The 17,010-nt window shown below is 36.6% G+C and overlaps 1 protein-coding gene across 2 annotated transcripts in view; it reads left to right on the top strand.

The window, feature by feature from the left end:
* Positions 1 to 15,620, top strand: part of LOC106882635 (kinesin-like protein KIF9) — a 43,108-nt gene extending 27,488 nt beyond the window's left edge. Inside the window, exons 10-20 of one of the 2 annotated variants that reach the window (XM_014933376.3) lie at positions 13 to 117; positions 642 to 697; positions 1,972 to 2,050; positions 3,516 to 3,682; positions 6,591 to 6,737; positions 7,609 to 7,694; positions 8,588 to 8,710; positions 10,761 to 10,940; positions 13,206 to 13,291; positions 13,831 to 13,935; positions 15,438 to 15,620. In XM_014933376.3, the coding sequence (XP_014788862.1) occupies positions 13 to 117; positions 642 to 697; positions 1,972 to 2,050; positions 3,516 to 3,682; positions 6,591 to 6,737; positions 7,609 to 7,694; positions 8,588 to 8,710; positions 10,761 to 10,940; positions 13,206 to 13,291; positions 13,831 to 13,935; positions 15,438 to 15,515 (1,212 nt within the window). In that variant the 3' untranslated portion in view covers positions 15,516 to 15,620. The remainder of the gene's footprint in view (positions 1 to 12; positions 118 to 641; positions 698 to 1,971; positions 2,051 to 3,515; positions 3,683 to 6,590; positions 6,738 to 7,608; positions 7,695 to 8,587; positions 8,711 to 10,760; positions 10,941 to 13,205; positions 13,292 to 13,830; positions 13,936 to 15,437) is intronic. The other variant, XM_014933377.3, reaches the window with a different exon arrangement.
* Positions 15,621 to 17,010: the final 1,390 nt, after the last annotated feature.

Genomic DNA, 17,010 nt, shown 5'->3' with positions numbered 1-17,010 from the left:
ATTTATCTACAGGCGAACAGAACTCAGATCAATTATGAACCATTAACATATCAACAAAAACTTGATTTGAAAAGACAACTCGAAAGATTCCTTCAAGGTTCCCTGGATGAATTAGAGGTAAAGAACCTTAATTCCTTAACTAAAGTTTAGAAAACTTGGTAACTGTGATGATTATGCATTTCTCAAGATCTTCAATAATGGTTTCAAATTTTAGCACAGGTCCAGCAATTTTGGGGAAGCATGTAAGTCGATTACATCAATCCCAGTGCTCAACTGGTACTTATTTTATTGACTCTGAAAAGATGAAAGGTAAAGTTGACCTCAGTGGAATTTGAACTCAGAACATAAAAACAGATGAAATGTCACTAAGCATCTTGCCCAGCATGCTAACGATTCTGCCAGCTCACTACCTTAAGATCTTTAATAGTAAATATGACAAATAGAGATACACTTGGTGTTCACTCCATTTTTATCTGTTAAATGGAGGAAAAAAAATCTAGTATTAACTAAAAGGGATACAAAATACTAGCAGTTATTTTGAACTTGTGATGCATAAGGTCATTTTTCTAGAATGGAACAAATAAATTTCATTCCCATTCTAATATTTTTCTCTATTAAACAATTTCGTTTGTTTGTTTCAGATAATTAATGTTTGCCAGATTCAAACTTTATTTGATCTGTTTCGAGAAATGTACAAGTAAGTTCTTCAAATACTCTTTTACTCTTTTACTTGTTTCAGTCATTTGACTGTGGCCATGCTGGAGCACCGCCTTTAGTCGAGCAAATCGACCCCAGGACTTATTCTTTGTAAGCCTAGTACTTATTCTGTCAGACTCTTTTGCCGAACCACTAAGTTACGGGGACCTAAACACACCAGCATTGGTTGTCAAGCGATGTTGGGGGGGATAAACGCAGACACACACACACACACACACACACACACACACACATATACGACGGGCTTCTTTCAGTTTCCGTCTACCAAATCCACTCACAAGGCTTTGGTCGGCCCGAGGCTATAGTAGAAGACACTTGCCCAAGGTGCCATGCAGTGGGACTGAACCCGGAACCATGTGGTTGGTAAGCAAGCTACTTACCACACAGCCACTACTACGCCTATAATGATGACTCTTTCTGTGTTTTGTTTAGTGCTTAAAGGTCTGGAAATAATCATATTAATGTTGTTGTTGTTCTTGCTGTTGTTGGTGGTAGTGATAAGGTTATTGCTGTTGCTAGTGCTGTTCTTGTTGTTGTCATCATTGTTGGTATTATTATTGTTGTTGTTGTTATTGCTGTTGCTACTACTGTTTTTGTTGTAATTGCTGTGGTCATGGTCATTGTTGCTGTTAGTGCTGTTGCTCTTGTTTTGTTGTTGTGTAGCTCGAGGCCAGTCCTAATCAAACATGATGTATATATGTAGTTGGTTAAATAACCAGGTGCCATTCATGGACCTAGTGTCCCAAAAATACCTTGCACAGATGCAATGTGCTGACTGTTCTGTCTACAACCATACATTCACCTGTTGTTATTATTTAGTTCCCACTCTCAGTAAATCCTAAATGAATGAATGCAATGTAAACACACACACGCACACACACACACACACACACATATGTATCCATAGAAGGCACCAGGTACATAGAGAATATATTCTCCAAATATATTCTACCAAATCCACTCACAAGGCTTTGGTCAGCCTGACGCTACAGTAGAAGCCACTTGCCCAAGGTGCCATGCAGTGAGACTGAACCTGGAACCATGTGGTTCGTAAGCAAGCTACTTACCACACAGCTACTCCTACGCCTATATATACACACACACACATATATATATAAATATATATATATGTATGTAGAGTGTGTGTGTGTCTTTGTATATATAAAACAGAAGAAAATGTACATATGTATACACACAGATCTACTTATTAAGACATGCAGACATATTCATTCTTCTATTTGCTTTTCATTTTAGCAACCTAGAGAAGAATATTGAAGAAAACCTAAAACAACGCTACAAAGCATTAGAAAGCGCAGAAACTGCAGCACAAGAAGTAAGATTTGGTCCTCTATTTAGAAGAAATGGTATTGGTGATTGGTCTGCTGTGACTACAAGTTTGTTGTGGCAGGCATTAGGTCTGGAATGTTTTTATTGGAAGTTTGTTTTGTGAATAGTACCTTGTTTACATTTGCTCTCCATGGAAGTTACTCACTACCTTCAAAGATATGTGAAATAATCCCTTACTTGAATAACTGGTAAGGGTTAGTGACAGGAAGAGCATAAGACTGTAAGACAATGCTTCAATAATATATTCATATGACCAATGCTTGCATCAAAAAATGGACCTAAAATGAACGAGCATATGAAATACATCCATTCAGACATAGACACACATATATGTCCATGGCTATTGGTAATGATATTCAATAACTCAATTTATATAACTAAATCTGACTGTTTCCACTCAGCATCAATTGCAACTTCTGTATGCTTTGTCCATGACAGAAGCACATACAATATCACCCTTTAACTTCAGTTCTATGATCACCAGTGAACTTGAGCAAAGAATGAATAACAATCACAATAACTGAGGTGGTGCTTGTAATGTATGTTTATCTTAGGTGATTTAACCCTTTAGCATTCATTTTACTTGGTCAAAAGATGTTGGCACTCTGTCACTTACGACAACGAGGGTTCCAGTTGATCCGATCAACGGAACAGCCTGCTCGTGAAATTAACGTGCAAGTGGCTGAGCACTCCACACACACGTGTACCCTTAACGTAGTTCTCGGGGATATTCAGCGTGACACAGTGTGACAATGCTGACCCTTTGAATTACAGGCACAACAGAATCAGGAAGTAAGAGTGAGAGAAAGTTGTGGTGAAAGAGTACAGCAGCATTCACCACCACCCCCTGCTGGAGCCTCGTGGAGCTTTAGGTGTTTTCGCTCAATAAACACTCACAACGCCCGGTCTGGGAATCGAAACCGTGAGTCCGCTGCCCTAACCACTGGGCCATTGCGCCTCCACTGGTCAAAAGTAATGCTTATTTAATCACATAGTTTTGAATTAATCATGCTTTAACTCATAACATTGAGATTTTGATGATTTGATTGTTATTTTTACAATGACATTGTAGGATAGTTGTGAGAGGCCAGACCTGTCTGGTTTGGACATAAGACATGTAGAATATTTAGGTTGCATAAGACCAGTTTAAATGCTGAAAAGTTACACTGTTATTTGCTCTCCCTCTTTCTCTCTGTCTGTCTCTCTATCTCATTTACTGTCTGTCTCCCAACCTCATTTACTATCCCACTGTTACTCTCAATTTTTTCTTCTCACATATACTATCACTCACTGTCTTACTGATTTTTACCCTTGAACCTTTCTAAATTTCTTACTCCATCTCTACCTCTTTATTCTTACTCTCTCAATTCCTTTGTGTTTGCCTCTCTTTCTTTCCCCCCCCTCTCTCTATCTATCTATGTGTCTCTATCTCACCTTACCATTTCTTCCAGACCACTACTATTTTACCAGATAACTTCCCCTTGGTTGGGGAAATCGATAGCCAAGGCTTCAGTGTTGGAACCAGTGCCCGGTCAGCCAAAACTGACCAAACACCTGTTGTACAACTGAAGAAGAGCTCCAAAGAGAAGGAAAAGAGGCGGTCGAGAGAAGTTAACAGGTTAATGGAAACGGGTTTTTATCTTCTGAGAGTTTGCCTTTGTGATTCTTTCATCCAGAATAAGATAGCATGTCAACATGTCTCCCCTCATGGCTGTGTGGTAAGAAGCTTGCTTCCCAGCCACATGGTTCCAGGTTCAGTCCCACTGTGTGGCACCTTGGGCAAGTGTCTTCTACTTTTGCTTTGTGAGTGGATTTGGTGGATGGAAACTGAAAGAAGCCCATCATATATGTGTGTGTTTGTGTGTTTGTTCCTCACCACTACTTGGCAACCAGAATTGGTGTGTTTATACCCCTGCAACTTAGCAGTTCAACAGAAGAACCTGATAGAATAAGTATCATCATCATCATCATTTAACATCTGCTTTCCATGCTAGCATGGGTTGGACGATTTGACTGAGGACTGGTGAACCGGATGGCTACACCAGGCTCCAATCTGATTTGGCAGAGTTTCTACAGCTGGATGCCCTTCCTAACGCCAACCACTCCGAGAGTGTAGTGGGTGCTTTTACATGCCACTGGCACGGAGGCCAGTCAGGTGGTACTGACAACGGCCATGCTCAAAATGGTGTATTTTTCGTGCCACCTGCACAGGAGCCAGTCCAGCGGCACTGGCACGATCTCGCTCGAATGTCTTTACACATGCCACCGCCACAAGTGCCAGGAAGGCGACGCTGGGCACAAGTGCCATCACGATTTCGCTTGCCCCAACAATTCTTCGCAAGCTGAGTTTCGTGTCCAATGAAGGAGACGACGTTGGCATGGGTGCCAGTCGTTGAATTTAATTCGATTTCAATTTCACTTGCCTCAACAGGTCTTCGCAAGTGGAGCTTAGTGTCCAGTGAAGGAAAGGTACGCATAAGTGGACTGGCTGAGGCCTTAGATTTAGGTCTCACTTGGCTTGCCAGGTCTTCTCAAGTACTGGGGTCGATTCATCTGGCTAAAAATTCCTCAAGTTGGTGCCCCAGCATGGCCGCTGTCTAATGACTGAAACAAATAAACAATTCTTTTGTAACGACTATTGTTTATCTTCAAGTCAGTTCTGATTGAGCAGAGTTACGATCAAAGACATTCAAAGCTACAATCATCCCATCTTTTTGTATTTTCAGAACTACATTATATAATGTGTCTTTCCTTTTAAAGAAGATAAGTTATAATTTGAAGGAAATCTTGCTGCTATTTCTAAAAGGTTGAGTGAATATGTAGAGGCTACTTTTTTGGTGTATCTTTATGATTGCCCATTAAGTGTTTAGTATAATTTTTCAGTGTGGAAAAGCTTCTTTTTTCTCTCTGGTTATATCTATTAACCTCTTTCCATGATAATTTGTCAATATTTTCTTTCAGTTGATTCTGTTAAATGCTAAGTGCACAAAGGGAATCATACTTATAACAATTTTTCAATGATAGGTACCAGGCCTGAAATTGTGGGAGAGGAGGTGAGTTAAGTACATTGACCCTAGTACTCAATTAGTACTTAATTTATCAACCTTTAAAGGATGAAAGGCAAAGTCAACTTTGGCTAAATTTCAACTCATAATAATAATAATTCTTTCTATCAAAGGCAAAGGCCGATACAGCTTGATGCCAGTGACAACGCAACTCATTTCTACAGCTGAGTGAACTGGAACAGCCTGAAATTTTGTGGAAGGGAACTAGTCAACTACATCAACCCCAGTAGTCACCTGGAACTTATTTTATCAATCCCAAAAGGACAAATACACCCTTTGGACTTTAAGCCAGATGCTTAAAATAGTTCCATCTATCATTTTCATTGTGAGGGCACATAATTCAGTGTCAGACTTATAATTGTGAGGTTGTGAGTTCAATTCCCAGACTGGGCCATGTGTTGTGTTCTCGAGCATGACACTTTATTTCATGTTGTTCCAGTTCACTCAGCTGTAGAAATGAGCTGCGTTGTCACTGGCATCAAGCTGTATCGGCCTTTGCCTTTCCCTTGGACAACATCAATGGCATGGAGAGGAGAGGCTTGTATGCATGGGTGATGGCTGCTCTTCCACAAAACAACCTTGCCTGGGCTTGTATCTTGAAGCAGAACTTTCTAGATGCAATCCCATGGTCACTTGTGGTCAAAGGGGGTCTTTACCCTTTGCCCTTTACTATAGTTACCCACCTTTTGAGAAATTCACTGGAAGTCAGTACTCTCCTCTCCACCTACACCTTCGTTTTTAAGTGGAACTAAAAAAAAGTTGACTAGTGTTTGACTGAAGAAAGTATCTGTCCTCAGTTCTTTCAGTTTCATTCCCTGTCTAATGGTTTTCAACACAGCCACCAAGCAGAGAGAAATTGTCTGCCCTGTCTTTATGATGGATTCAGCCAGAAGCGAAATCTGTCCTACATTTTGTTATAGACTAGGCACATCATCGTCGTCATCGTTTAACGTCCGCTTTCCATGCTAGCATGGGTTGGACGATTTGACTGAGGATTGGCGAACCAGATGGCTGCACCAGACTCCAAACCAATCTAGCAGGATTTCTACAGCTGGATGTCCTTCCTAACGCCAACCACTCCGAGAGTGTAGTGGGTGCTTTTACATGCCACCGGCACGAGGGCCAGTCAGGCGGTACTGGCAACGCCCGCGCTCAAATGGTGTTTTTTACGTGCCACCTACACAGGAGTCAGTCCAGCGGCACTGGCAACGACCTCGCTCGAATATTTTTTCGTACCATGGGTACAAGTGCCAGTCACGACTACATAATTTCAGGGATGGGTGCACACAATTGAATTGGTTAACTCTAATATTTAATTAGTATGGAAGAAGGAAAGGTAAATTAAACTCATGCAGAATTTGTATTCAAACTGTGCAAGGAAGGAAATTAAGACTACAATAATGAAATAAAAATTGATAATAGTAATAATAATTACAATTTAATTACCTCTTGCTTTAACAGCAGCAAAATAGTGGCTTCAGCACCATCAAGATTTGAAAGGAAATCACCAACTACTGTTTCACCCAATGGTATTGTTGAGAAAAAGTCTGATGAAATAGTTGTCACACCGTCTGACAATATTTTAGAAAAACTAAGTGAAAGACCGGGGTTTGTATTTAAAGTTTCACTCTGTTTTTGTTTTATGATATTTGACAGGATTATTTCTAGAAGTTATGGGGCTAAAGGTCAATTTTTCAGACACATAGCCTTGTTTATTACTGATTTGCAGGAGAAAATGGTACACTCAATTGTGAACCATGTTATGCTTATGACAGATTGATCTATAAGTTGAAGATTCTGCTTGTACTTCAAAAATGCACCTGAACAATTGTTCACAATACTTAGCTACCCAGAATGCACTAACTGTTGCTTGTGTTTATATGACTGTGTTGCACAGCTGCACATTTTATATACAGCTTTGCATACTCATACCCATCGAGGTTGGACCAGTGAATAGAAAAGCTACAAAGCCACTTGATTCTAACAACTGAGACAGATGAGTGTATTCTCTACAGGAAAAAGTACAGATGATAAAAAACATACATGATGGTGGAAGCTCGGTTTCAGTGAATCTTCTATTTATTCCCTTTACAAAGTATGTAGAGGTGATTCATTTATTACAATGTCTTTTTTTTTTTTTTTTTTTGGAACCAAACGCCTGTGATAAACAAGAATTGATGTATTTATGGACCTGATCCAATAAATTGTAAAAGGAAAAGCATTTAGAGTGCAAAAGCTAATGGTCTTGAAAGATAGTGAAAGGGAATCTGTTAAGAGGAGGTTGAAATTTGTTGTTCTTCAGTTTTTTGATTCCTTAGAATGCTTAAGTAACTAAAGTTCTTGTTTTGTGTATGATTTTTGACTTTTGTGTAAAAATAGAGAAGGGGACATATGTAAAATACTGGGGTTTAGTTTGAAATATGTACTGGTTCTTTAATGTTGCTTATGGTATAATTTCATCATGTACTTTATGTTGCAGCACTCCCCCACAAAGATCTGTTGCCTTTGAAGAATTTAAACATGACCAAGGCAGTGAGGTGAATAAAGAGTTGTCAACAAACAAAGGTAATTTATTTTAGAGAATGGCTAGATTTTCTATTTTGCTCAGTTCACTTGATTGTAAATAGACACTATGGAAAGGTATTTTTTGTTGTAGGTAGCAACAGCAAAACTATATTAAGTGTTTTGTCAGCTTATCTATGAGGTTATCCAGAAATGACTGAGTGTTTTTAAGCAAAATCTTTTAACACTTCATTGAACACACCTGATATGTACCACAGTTAAAACTTTGGCATTGCTTGAAGTGGTAGTGCATCTCTTCTTATTTTTCTGACAAAAAATAGATTTATCTTTCATTCCAGTTACCCTTTATTGACATTTGAAATGGATAATCAAAAAAAAAAAAAACATTTAATGATTTAGATGGAGTCAAAATACATCTAGATAACTTTTTTTCTTCAAAACCAGTCAAATTTTATGCTGATGGAATATTTAAATTGCATGATAGATGGGCATAGGTCAATCATTTATATCCCTTTTTGCATATTAATAAATGCTCAGAACTTCCCGGACAACCCAATATTAATTTATGTCTTATTAATTCTATTACCATTTGTTGATTCAGCAAATACTAGGTTTTGTGATTTTCTTGTCCCAAATTTCTGGCAATAAAAAGTTCTGTTTATTCTTTGAAGGCCTTCATTCATCTGCACTTTATATAGTTTTAGCAAAAATAGCCTTCTTATGTTTTTAAATGAGAGGAGTCAGCTGCTAGATGACTACTGAATTCCAGTTGTTTTATGAGCAAGAACCATAACAGAAACATCCAGTTCGAAGCGTAATTTTTAACCAGGTCTAACACCACTGGTGTTATATGAATGAATTAGTATTTGAGTCTCAGACAGTAGAATCTTTTGATGAAACTAAATGCAATTTTTTTTCCTCCCTTGTTTCTGCAGAAACTCTTAACACACTAAAGAAAAATTATGTAACACTGGCACGAGAAATTAACATGATAAAATGTGAGATTGACAACACAAAATACAGACTTGAAGAAAGCAAAGCAGAAAGAGTAAAGCAAGGTGAGACCTGATTAATATTAAGGCACTATAGTTTGGATGTTATACTAACAGACTACAAACAACTTTTAATACAGATATTGGTTGCCCCAATGTGCTTGGATGGCAATAGGTTCCACTTATAATTTATGGTTCAGTGATTTCAATAATATCTAGGGATCTGAATTTTGAGAGGACAGCATATCCTTCATGGTGAGACCGTTTTTTTTTTTATTAAATTTAGTCTGTAAAAGGAGCTGTGCCCATGATTTTTGCAGGCCTTTCAAGACCTGTGTGTGTGTGTGTGTGTGTGTGTGTGTGTGTGTGTGTGTGTGTGTCTCCTTGTTTTGTCATTCAGCCATGGAGAAACATTACCTTATATGGAAACAGATGAGGGTTAGCAACAGGAAGGTCATCCAGCTGTAGAAAATCTGCCTATATGTAATCTATCTGACCCATGCAAGCATAGTGGACATTGAAATGATGATGAATGATGGTGATTGAACTACAAAACTACAAAAAAATGTATATGTGGCTACAGAAATGAGATTTATCAAAGGTAAAGGGGACAAGCATTATTGTTGGCATGAGGAGAGAAAATAAATGATCATTTTATACTCTACGTCCAGATAAACTGGTTTTTACACAGAGTGATATATAAGAAACAAGTTGAAAATAAGGGTCATTGCATATAATTCCTTTATTTGCTCAAATAAAGGAATGACCATTATTTCTAACTTATTTCTTACACACACACACACACATAAGATATATATAGGTGTGTATCTTTGTGTTTATCCACCCCGCTGCCATTTAACAATTAGTATTGGTTTGTTTATATCCCCATAACTTAGTGGTTCAGCAAGAAAGACAATACAATAGATACCAGACTCTTAATAAGTACTGAGATCAGTTTATCTACTTAAATATCGTCCTTTATCATCGTCATTTTGAATGTTCACTTTGTCATGCTTGCATGGGTCAAGTGGAATTTGTTGAGGTAGATTTCCTATATGGCCAGATACCCTTCCTGTCACCAACCCTCACATGTTTCCAAGCAAGGTATTTTTTCCCCATGGCTGGACATGATCTTCAGGAAAGGTTGGAAATGAACAACACCATTTGTAAGACAACACTTGTTTACAACTAAAACATGATGTGAAGACAAGGAGAAACACACACACACACACATCTATATGACAGCTTTCTTTCAGTTTTGTATACCAAATCTACTCACATGTCTTTGGTTTGCCCAAGGTTATTGTAGAAGACACAAGCACAAGATGCCATGCAGTAGGACTGAACCTGATACCATATGGTTGGGAAACAAATTTCTTAACGACATAGCCTTTTAGCGCTCCTTTAGTGAAGACGTTTCCCTGTGTTAATAAGTATAACTAATTCGGCAAATATTAGCATGAATCTTTTGCACTACACTGAAAATTGAAATAAATACAATATTTGAAAGTGATGAAAACCCAGAACATTGGTGTGTATGAATATAACATAGATTCTTCATCAGTTTATGACGTTACCAAAGTAAAGGAACATTTAATGCAGTTTATGGCTGATTTTGTTCTTAATTATTTACTTACCACACTTCACAACAATGGATGAAGTCAAACAATACCTCATAGTTGATAGCATAAATTGGAGCTTGGCTAGTTTTTCAACCACAGAGATGCTGGTATAAGAACACTCATCTATTTTTGTGTTTGATACACTTCAAACCATTATCCTTGTTTCACATCAATGATGATTATTATTCTTTTTATTTAACCCTATCTCTTATCTAATCCCTGGATCCAGCCTTGACTATCCATTATTTTGTATATCAGGGGTTAAATTATGTAGATTATCCTTTGTGCAGTTTGGGTGATATTTAGTTACTTTTTTTTTTTAGCCATCTCTCTTTTATATAGGCTACATAAATCTGTTTGACATAATTATTTGTTGTATATGAATCGTATTTTGCTCAAACATTATTGTTCTTGCTTATTTATCCTAGTGAAATATCTATCTTTTCGAAAGATGTCCATCTTTGTAAAACTGTTTATATGTTTGTAATATATAGGGACCCTATATAGTGAAGAAGGAGAAGAAGCAATTAGTGAAGAAGAATTCCAACTTGTAAAAACTTTGAAAAATCTCAAACGAGATTATCGTTCCAAATTTGATCAATTAATGGATTTGAAGACTGAAGTGTCCTACTACCAAAATTTGGTGCACCATTGTCGGCAAAAGTTAGTTCAAGGTAAGTGTATTGTCTGTTTTGCTATGAAAGTGCTGGAGATACATTTATTATTAGCTGTCTGTTACAGTCTATAGCATTGGTTATGACAAAAACTTGATGTCAACTACATATACATAATTTATGGCTATGTTTTTTACAAGGCTTCATGAAATACAAACAGAATCAATCTTATATGAACATTGTGTTTTACAGGTGCTAGAAATTTTAAACAGATAATTGATGATTGGGCTGATTTTTTACATCGCTGCAATTACATATGACCACATTGATTCTTTATCCATCTCTGAGTTGAGTATAGAGCTGTGAAAACAGCTATGAGGAGAATTGCATTGGTTTGAGTATGAAGCTGTGAAAATATCTTTGGGAGGGGAATTCATCATGGACTATTACAAACAAGGTCTCAACTTCCTCTGTGTTCTTGTACCAAAAGCCTCTATATTTAAGGCCTTTGTTGAAAGAAAGTTCTAGAAATTATTACATGATCAATAAGTTCTGATTGACTGAAATGGGGTCTGCATGCATGATATACTTGCAATTCAGAAATGGAATTGGAAAAACAAATGCCATATGTCTAAAATGCCCAGACATTGAATAAGAAAGAAGGCTGTCTACTCTCTAGTACTCCTCTGTTTTGCCCATTATATTTTGTTCGAGGTCTTGTGTTGTAACCTGATATAGTTGTTATTTAGATGAAAAATTTAGAAAATACAATTACTAGAATTACTTGAAAAATATCTTCTTATAAAGGGATTTTCCCTCAGAAATTTATAAAGTCTTAATGAATTATATATATTTAACAATAAGATGACTATGAAATGTGGGTGAATGAGATGAGTCATATTCAGTTAGATATGATTGTTCAATAGGAAACTACAGAAAAGCAAAAGAAAGTTCTGCTTGAATATTGGTGTGACTGCAGATTTGCTCTGTAGTTATGTAAACATGAATGAGATAGAGATGTGGAGGAAGAGAATGGAGAACAAGTGTCTCTGTTATTGTGTAGTTTATAAGTTCTTGGATTATCACTAAAACTTTTCTCTCTCAAGCGAGCAATGAGAAAGAAAGAACTTCTGCTTTGTCACTCTGCTTGATCCAACTTCAAAATCTTCCATCAACAATTTCCCAATTAGACGTTAGAAGATCTAAATATGAATAACAGCATGTCTACAGTAAATTTGTGTATATGTGATAGTGGTTGTTGGAATAGCTGACTAAAAGCAGAGTTATGTACCTTGTAAAGTGGTACAAAGCAATGGCTGTAGTGGCAGTAGTAGTGGTTGTGGTGGTGTTTGAACACATTGTCGTATGGTCAGTTACCTCACAAATATTGTAAAACAATACAGCTATTTGAAAGAGCTGATGACATTTGTAATCCAACCCCATCAGCTCCAGTCAAGTTGACCCATGATTACAGCTGGTCTTGCTATGACCATCCCCACTTTTTCTTTGTTGCAGAATCATATTATCCAATGTATTCTTCATGTTTTGTCATTTTATTTTAAAGAGGGTAGGATGTGATTTGATAAAGATTTAGTTGTTATTTCTAACAAGTCAAGCAACCATGTAGAGACATCTTCGTGTTGTTAGCAAAGTGCCTGTTAGCTTTTGATCCAACTTAACTAAATGTCATTGGTGTCTTTTGATCAATGGAATACTCTTTTAAACAATGAAGTTCAGGTTAGACTAAGGTGCCAAACTCTGTGACATTGCTTTTCTCTCTATCCCATGAAAATTGATTTGGTTAACACAATCATAACTGTACAATATTTCTATTTTTTTTCTGATCATCATCATTGTTGTTTTAATGTCTGCTTTTCCATGCTTGTATGAATTGGACGAAGTTTATTATGGAAGATTTTCTATGGCTGGATTCCCTTCTTGTCACCAACCTTCACCTGTTTCCAAGCATAAGCAAATAGTATCCCCCCCTTCCCTGGCCAGACATGCTTTTTCAGACTATTGAAAGTGAATCACACTGTTTGTATGACAGTGGCTTTCATTTACATCTATCATGCGATTCAAAACAAGGAGACACACACACATATTCAACAGGCTTCTTTCAATTTCCATCCACCAAATCCACTCCTAAGGCTTTGGTCAACCTGGAGTTATAGTGGAAGACACCTACCCAAGGTGTCACACTATAGTACTGTACTTGAGACCATGTGGTTTGGAAGTAAGTTTCTTAACCCCACAGCTATGCATGAACCTACAGATGCAAACATGAAATTTTGGTCTAATAGCAATTTTATTTTTTATTCCCAGAGTTTGAAAATTGGTTTGTAGAATGTTTCTTACCAAACGGAGAAGACGTGACAAGTGGCAACCAACGTTTTAAGTTAAATTCATCTGTAAGTATTCTATTTATTTTCAGGATGAAATTCTTTTCCATTTGCACACACTCAGGTGTGTAGAAATTATATTTCAAGATGAAATACAAACATTCTTTCATCTGTACATATGCTTTGATGTGCAAAGGAAGGGAAGCTAACAGACTGAAGACAATGTAGATAGGTATTTCAGTAGATATTATTCTGGTTCATATCAAACCTTCCATGTGTTGTCTCAACCTGAGAATAACTCTGGGTTCCACAGAATATAAACCAATGATAATCTGAGGAGAGACCAGACTCTTAACCTGCTTCATTTGATGTCAGAGAAACTGAAAATTGTAATTGGATTTTCATAAGATAAAAACACAGTTTCTAATGCCAGAAATATGAAGTAGATAATGTAATGATAAGTGTTAACTAAGAGAACTAAATGAATTACAGAATTTAGTCTTATCTACTGGTGATGAGAATGGCAATGGGGAGTTGTATTTATAATGTATTAATAATGTATTTATAATGTATTAATAATATTGGTTGCTTGTAAACTGTGATTTCAGTTGGAGGATGAATTGGAGAAGTTTGACCGGCTTCAGAATGAGCTGCTGTTAACGGAAGAGACTGCTCTTCCTTTCCACAAAGCTTACATGAACACACAACTTAGAGTAAGTAATTCATTCCTAATTTTTGTAATTTTTATTTCTAAACTTTTATTTAATTTGCACACCATGTCACTGATGAATATTATTGAATAAGAAAAACATTGTAATATTTAGTATAGAAATAAAGTTTGAATCTTGTCTGAGGCTATATACACGTATATAAAACAATATATTTGGTGATGATGATAAGAAATCAAATGAAACAGTGTAGATGTCATTCATCATCTTTGTAATTGTTTAACATCCACTTTCCCAAGCTTGCATGGATTGGTTGGAATTTATTGGGGCTGATTTTCTACAGCTGGATGCCCTTCATGTCACCAGCCCTCACCTCTTCCCATGTTAGCTAATATTTTCCCATGACCAGACATGTTTTCAGGGTAGATTGGATATGAATGATTCTTCTTTTGTGATGATGACACTCATTTCTTTTATAACTATTACATGATGTCAAGTCAAAGAAACAAATACAAACAAACACATACATACACATGTACACATATTATGAGCTTCTTTGAATTTCTGATGACCAAATCCACTCATAAAGCCTTGGTCAGCCTCGGGCTATAGTTGCTGGCACTCATCTCAAGGGCTGAGCAGTGGGATTGAACCTGAAACCATGTGGTTGGGAAGCATAAAGAGGGGACTAATAGTCTGAAAATGTATTCCTCTTAGTAGCAATAATTCTTCTTAGCCACTTAGACATTTTTATTTGACTGCTATGGATACATCAATGTCATTGGTTATTTGAGGTAGAAGCTGGCTGAGTCTGCAGAAAGAAAAACAAAACCAGATGGTGGTCTGTGTTGTCATCATTATCATCATTTAATGTCCATCTCCCATGCTGGTATGGGTTGGACCGTTTGACAGGAGCTGACTGCATCAAACTCAACTGTTTGTTTTGGCATGGTTTTTACTGGCTGGATGCAATTCCTGCCACCAACCACTTTACTGCATGAACTGGATGCATTTTTTGTGGCACCAGCATCACAAAATCTGCTCTGGCTTGGTCTTTATGGCTGGATGCCCTTCCAAATGTCAGCAAATATAGAACTCAGATAAAATTTTATGCTGCAAGAAAATTTTTTTACTCTCTCCCAGGTAAAGGTTCATCCCTGTACTGTCAGTATTCTCCTCTCCCCACAGTATTCCATCATAAAAACTTCCCTAAGTTAACAATAGATCATTTATCCATAGCAACATGCCAGAAATGTATGAGAACATTTAAGTCTATAACATGACTAGGAAAATAGTGTACTGCATATTACACCCCATTTTCTTCTTTCTCTAATTCTATTATGTATGTTTACATATCTGGAACAGTGTAGCAATTATACACACAAATAAACATGAAATGGAAATAAGACCAGTGTTAAAATTGTGGTCATACATTCAATTCTAATGTTACAAAATAATTTAAAAGATATTTCCTGTAAACCTTCAAGATAATAAATTCAATGAAACAGCTTAACAAACCAATGTTTATTGTGTTTCTTTATTGACAGAAAAACTTAATCAGAAATACAAACCAGACAAACCAAAGTGAAATTAAGAAAATCATGCCACTCACCAATAAAGCATAGATATTCCATTGGAAATTCCTTCATTATATACAAAGAATGGATAAGAAACAAAAAGGAAACCTTTTTGCAGTGATTGCAATAATCATTAAATTTTCAACAACAATATTTGGTATAAAGCTTTCTTAATTTCTACTGGTAACTGTTGCAAGGCATGAAAGTTAGTTGTTAATGAGCAGAGTCTGTGACTTCATCTAAAGTCTTTGATCAAAATGAATCGTATTTTCATGTGCATGAATGTAACAACAGTATATTTCCCTTTGTATAAAATTTAGTACTTTTTTTTTTTAAATTTCCAGCACTACAGCAAAAGGTAATACCCTTATTGAACAGCATTAACCACATATCCATGCCTGCATATTTCACATGTAAACCATTTCACTTGTAAACAAACCATTGTATCTTTTATGCTGCTAATGTTTGGGTCGCACAAGAATATGACATTTTATTTCTCCTTTCCTAAAAATATTGGGTATTTGTACTTAATCAAAATTAACTAATATTCTGCTATAGTCTTTAAAGCAGAGCTAAGTCCTTGCCATATTAAATCTACAGTTACAACTCGTAGTTCCAATTCTCTGTATGAACCTCTTCAATTTCTGTCATACAAGTTTCCATGTGGAAAGCTGAGTTGATGTCCTACCACTACTTTTGAATGTGTTTGGAAACTGGCTAAATCTTTCTTGTGTCAAGTGTGATTATATATATATATGTAACCCACTGTTGAAAGAATTGATTGCAGTATAAAGCTATTGATTAGACATTTTGCAGTGCTGAGTTCAATTTCTCTCTTATCTGCTTAATGTTTCAGAAACCAGAGATAAATACTAGCCCCTCTGGATTCTTGTGATTTGGAAACAGATGAGCTTTTTTCACATGAATACGACAGAATTTATTATGGCCAGATGTTTATCATACTTAATGTAAATACATTACAAAAAGCAAATTTACTGTTCTATTCGTCTAGAGATAATACTTGCTATGGACAAGCTGTGTTTAAAAACACAATCTGCATCAGAGGCAGATGAAAGTCATCTGAACAGCTGATTTTTTTTTTAGCTGCAGCTTAGTCACTTGTCACATAGTAAGCAAAAATATTTCTTTGATGCTGTTGGGTTTTTTTTTTTGTTATTTGCTGATACTTTGAAGCTCAGACTTGACCATTTAGTGTCAACAGCACAATATAATGTACCCAGTCCATATTGTGAAGTGGTTGGCATTCAGATATAAAAACCATCAAAAAAAAAAAGAAAAATACTCAATAATCCCATTGGCGGGTGTTCCTGTTCTTAGATGGCAAACTTAATTCATCACCTGGATGAGCCTTGGGTACCTTTTAGCAGAGTCCACCTGGATGGGGTTTGAGTATCTCTAGCAGAGTCCTCTCTCTTCCAAATTTTCAGACCAGGCCTTCCATCTGAGGATAGCTTCTTTTTTTTTCTTTCTTCTGAGTTCTGTTTTTTTTGTTTAATGCTGGCATAAGTTAGACAAATACATA

The sequence above is a fragment of the Octopus bimaculoides genome, chromosome 8, assembly GCF_046866305.1.
Source record: "Octopus bimaculoides isolate indiv1 chromosome 8, ASM4686630v1, whole genome shotgun sequence".
Taxonomy (NCBI): Eukaryota; Metazoa; Mollusca; class Cephalopoda; order Octopoda; family Octopodidae; genus Octopus; species Octopus bimaculoides.
This window is presented reverse-complemented; position numbering and strand designations above follow the sequence as displayed.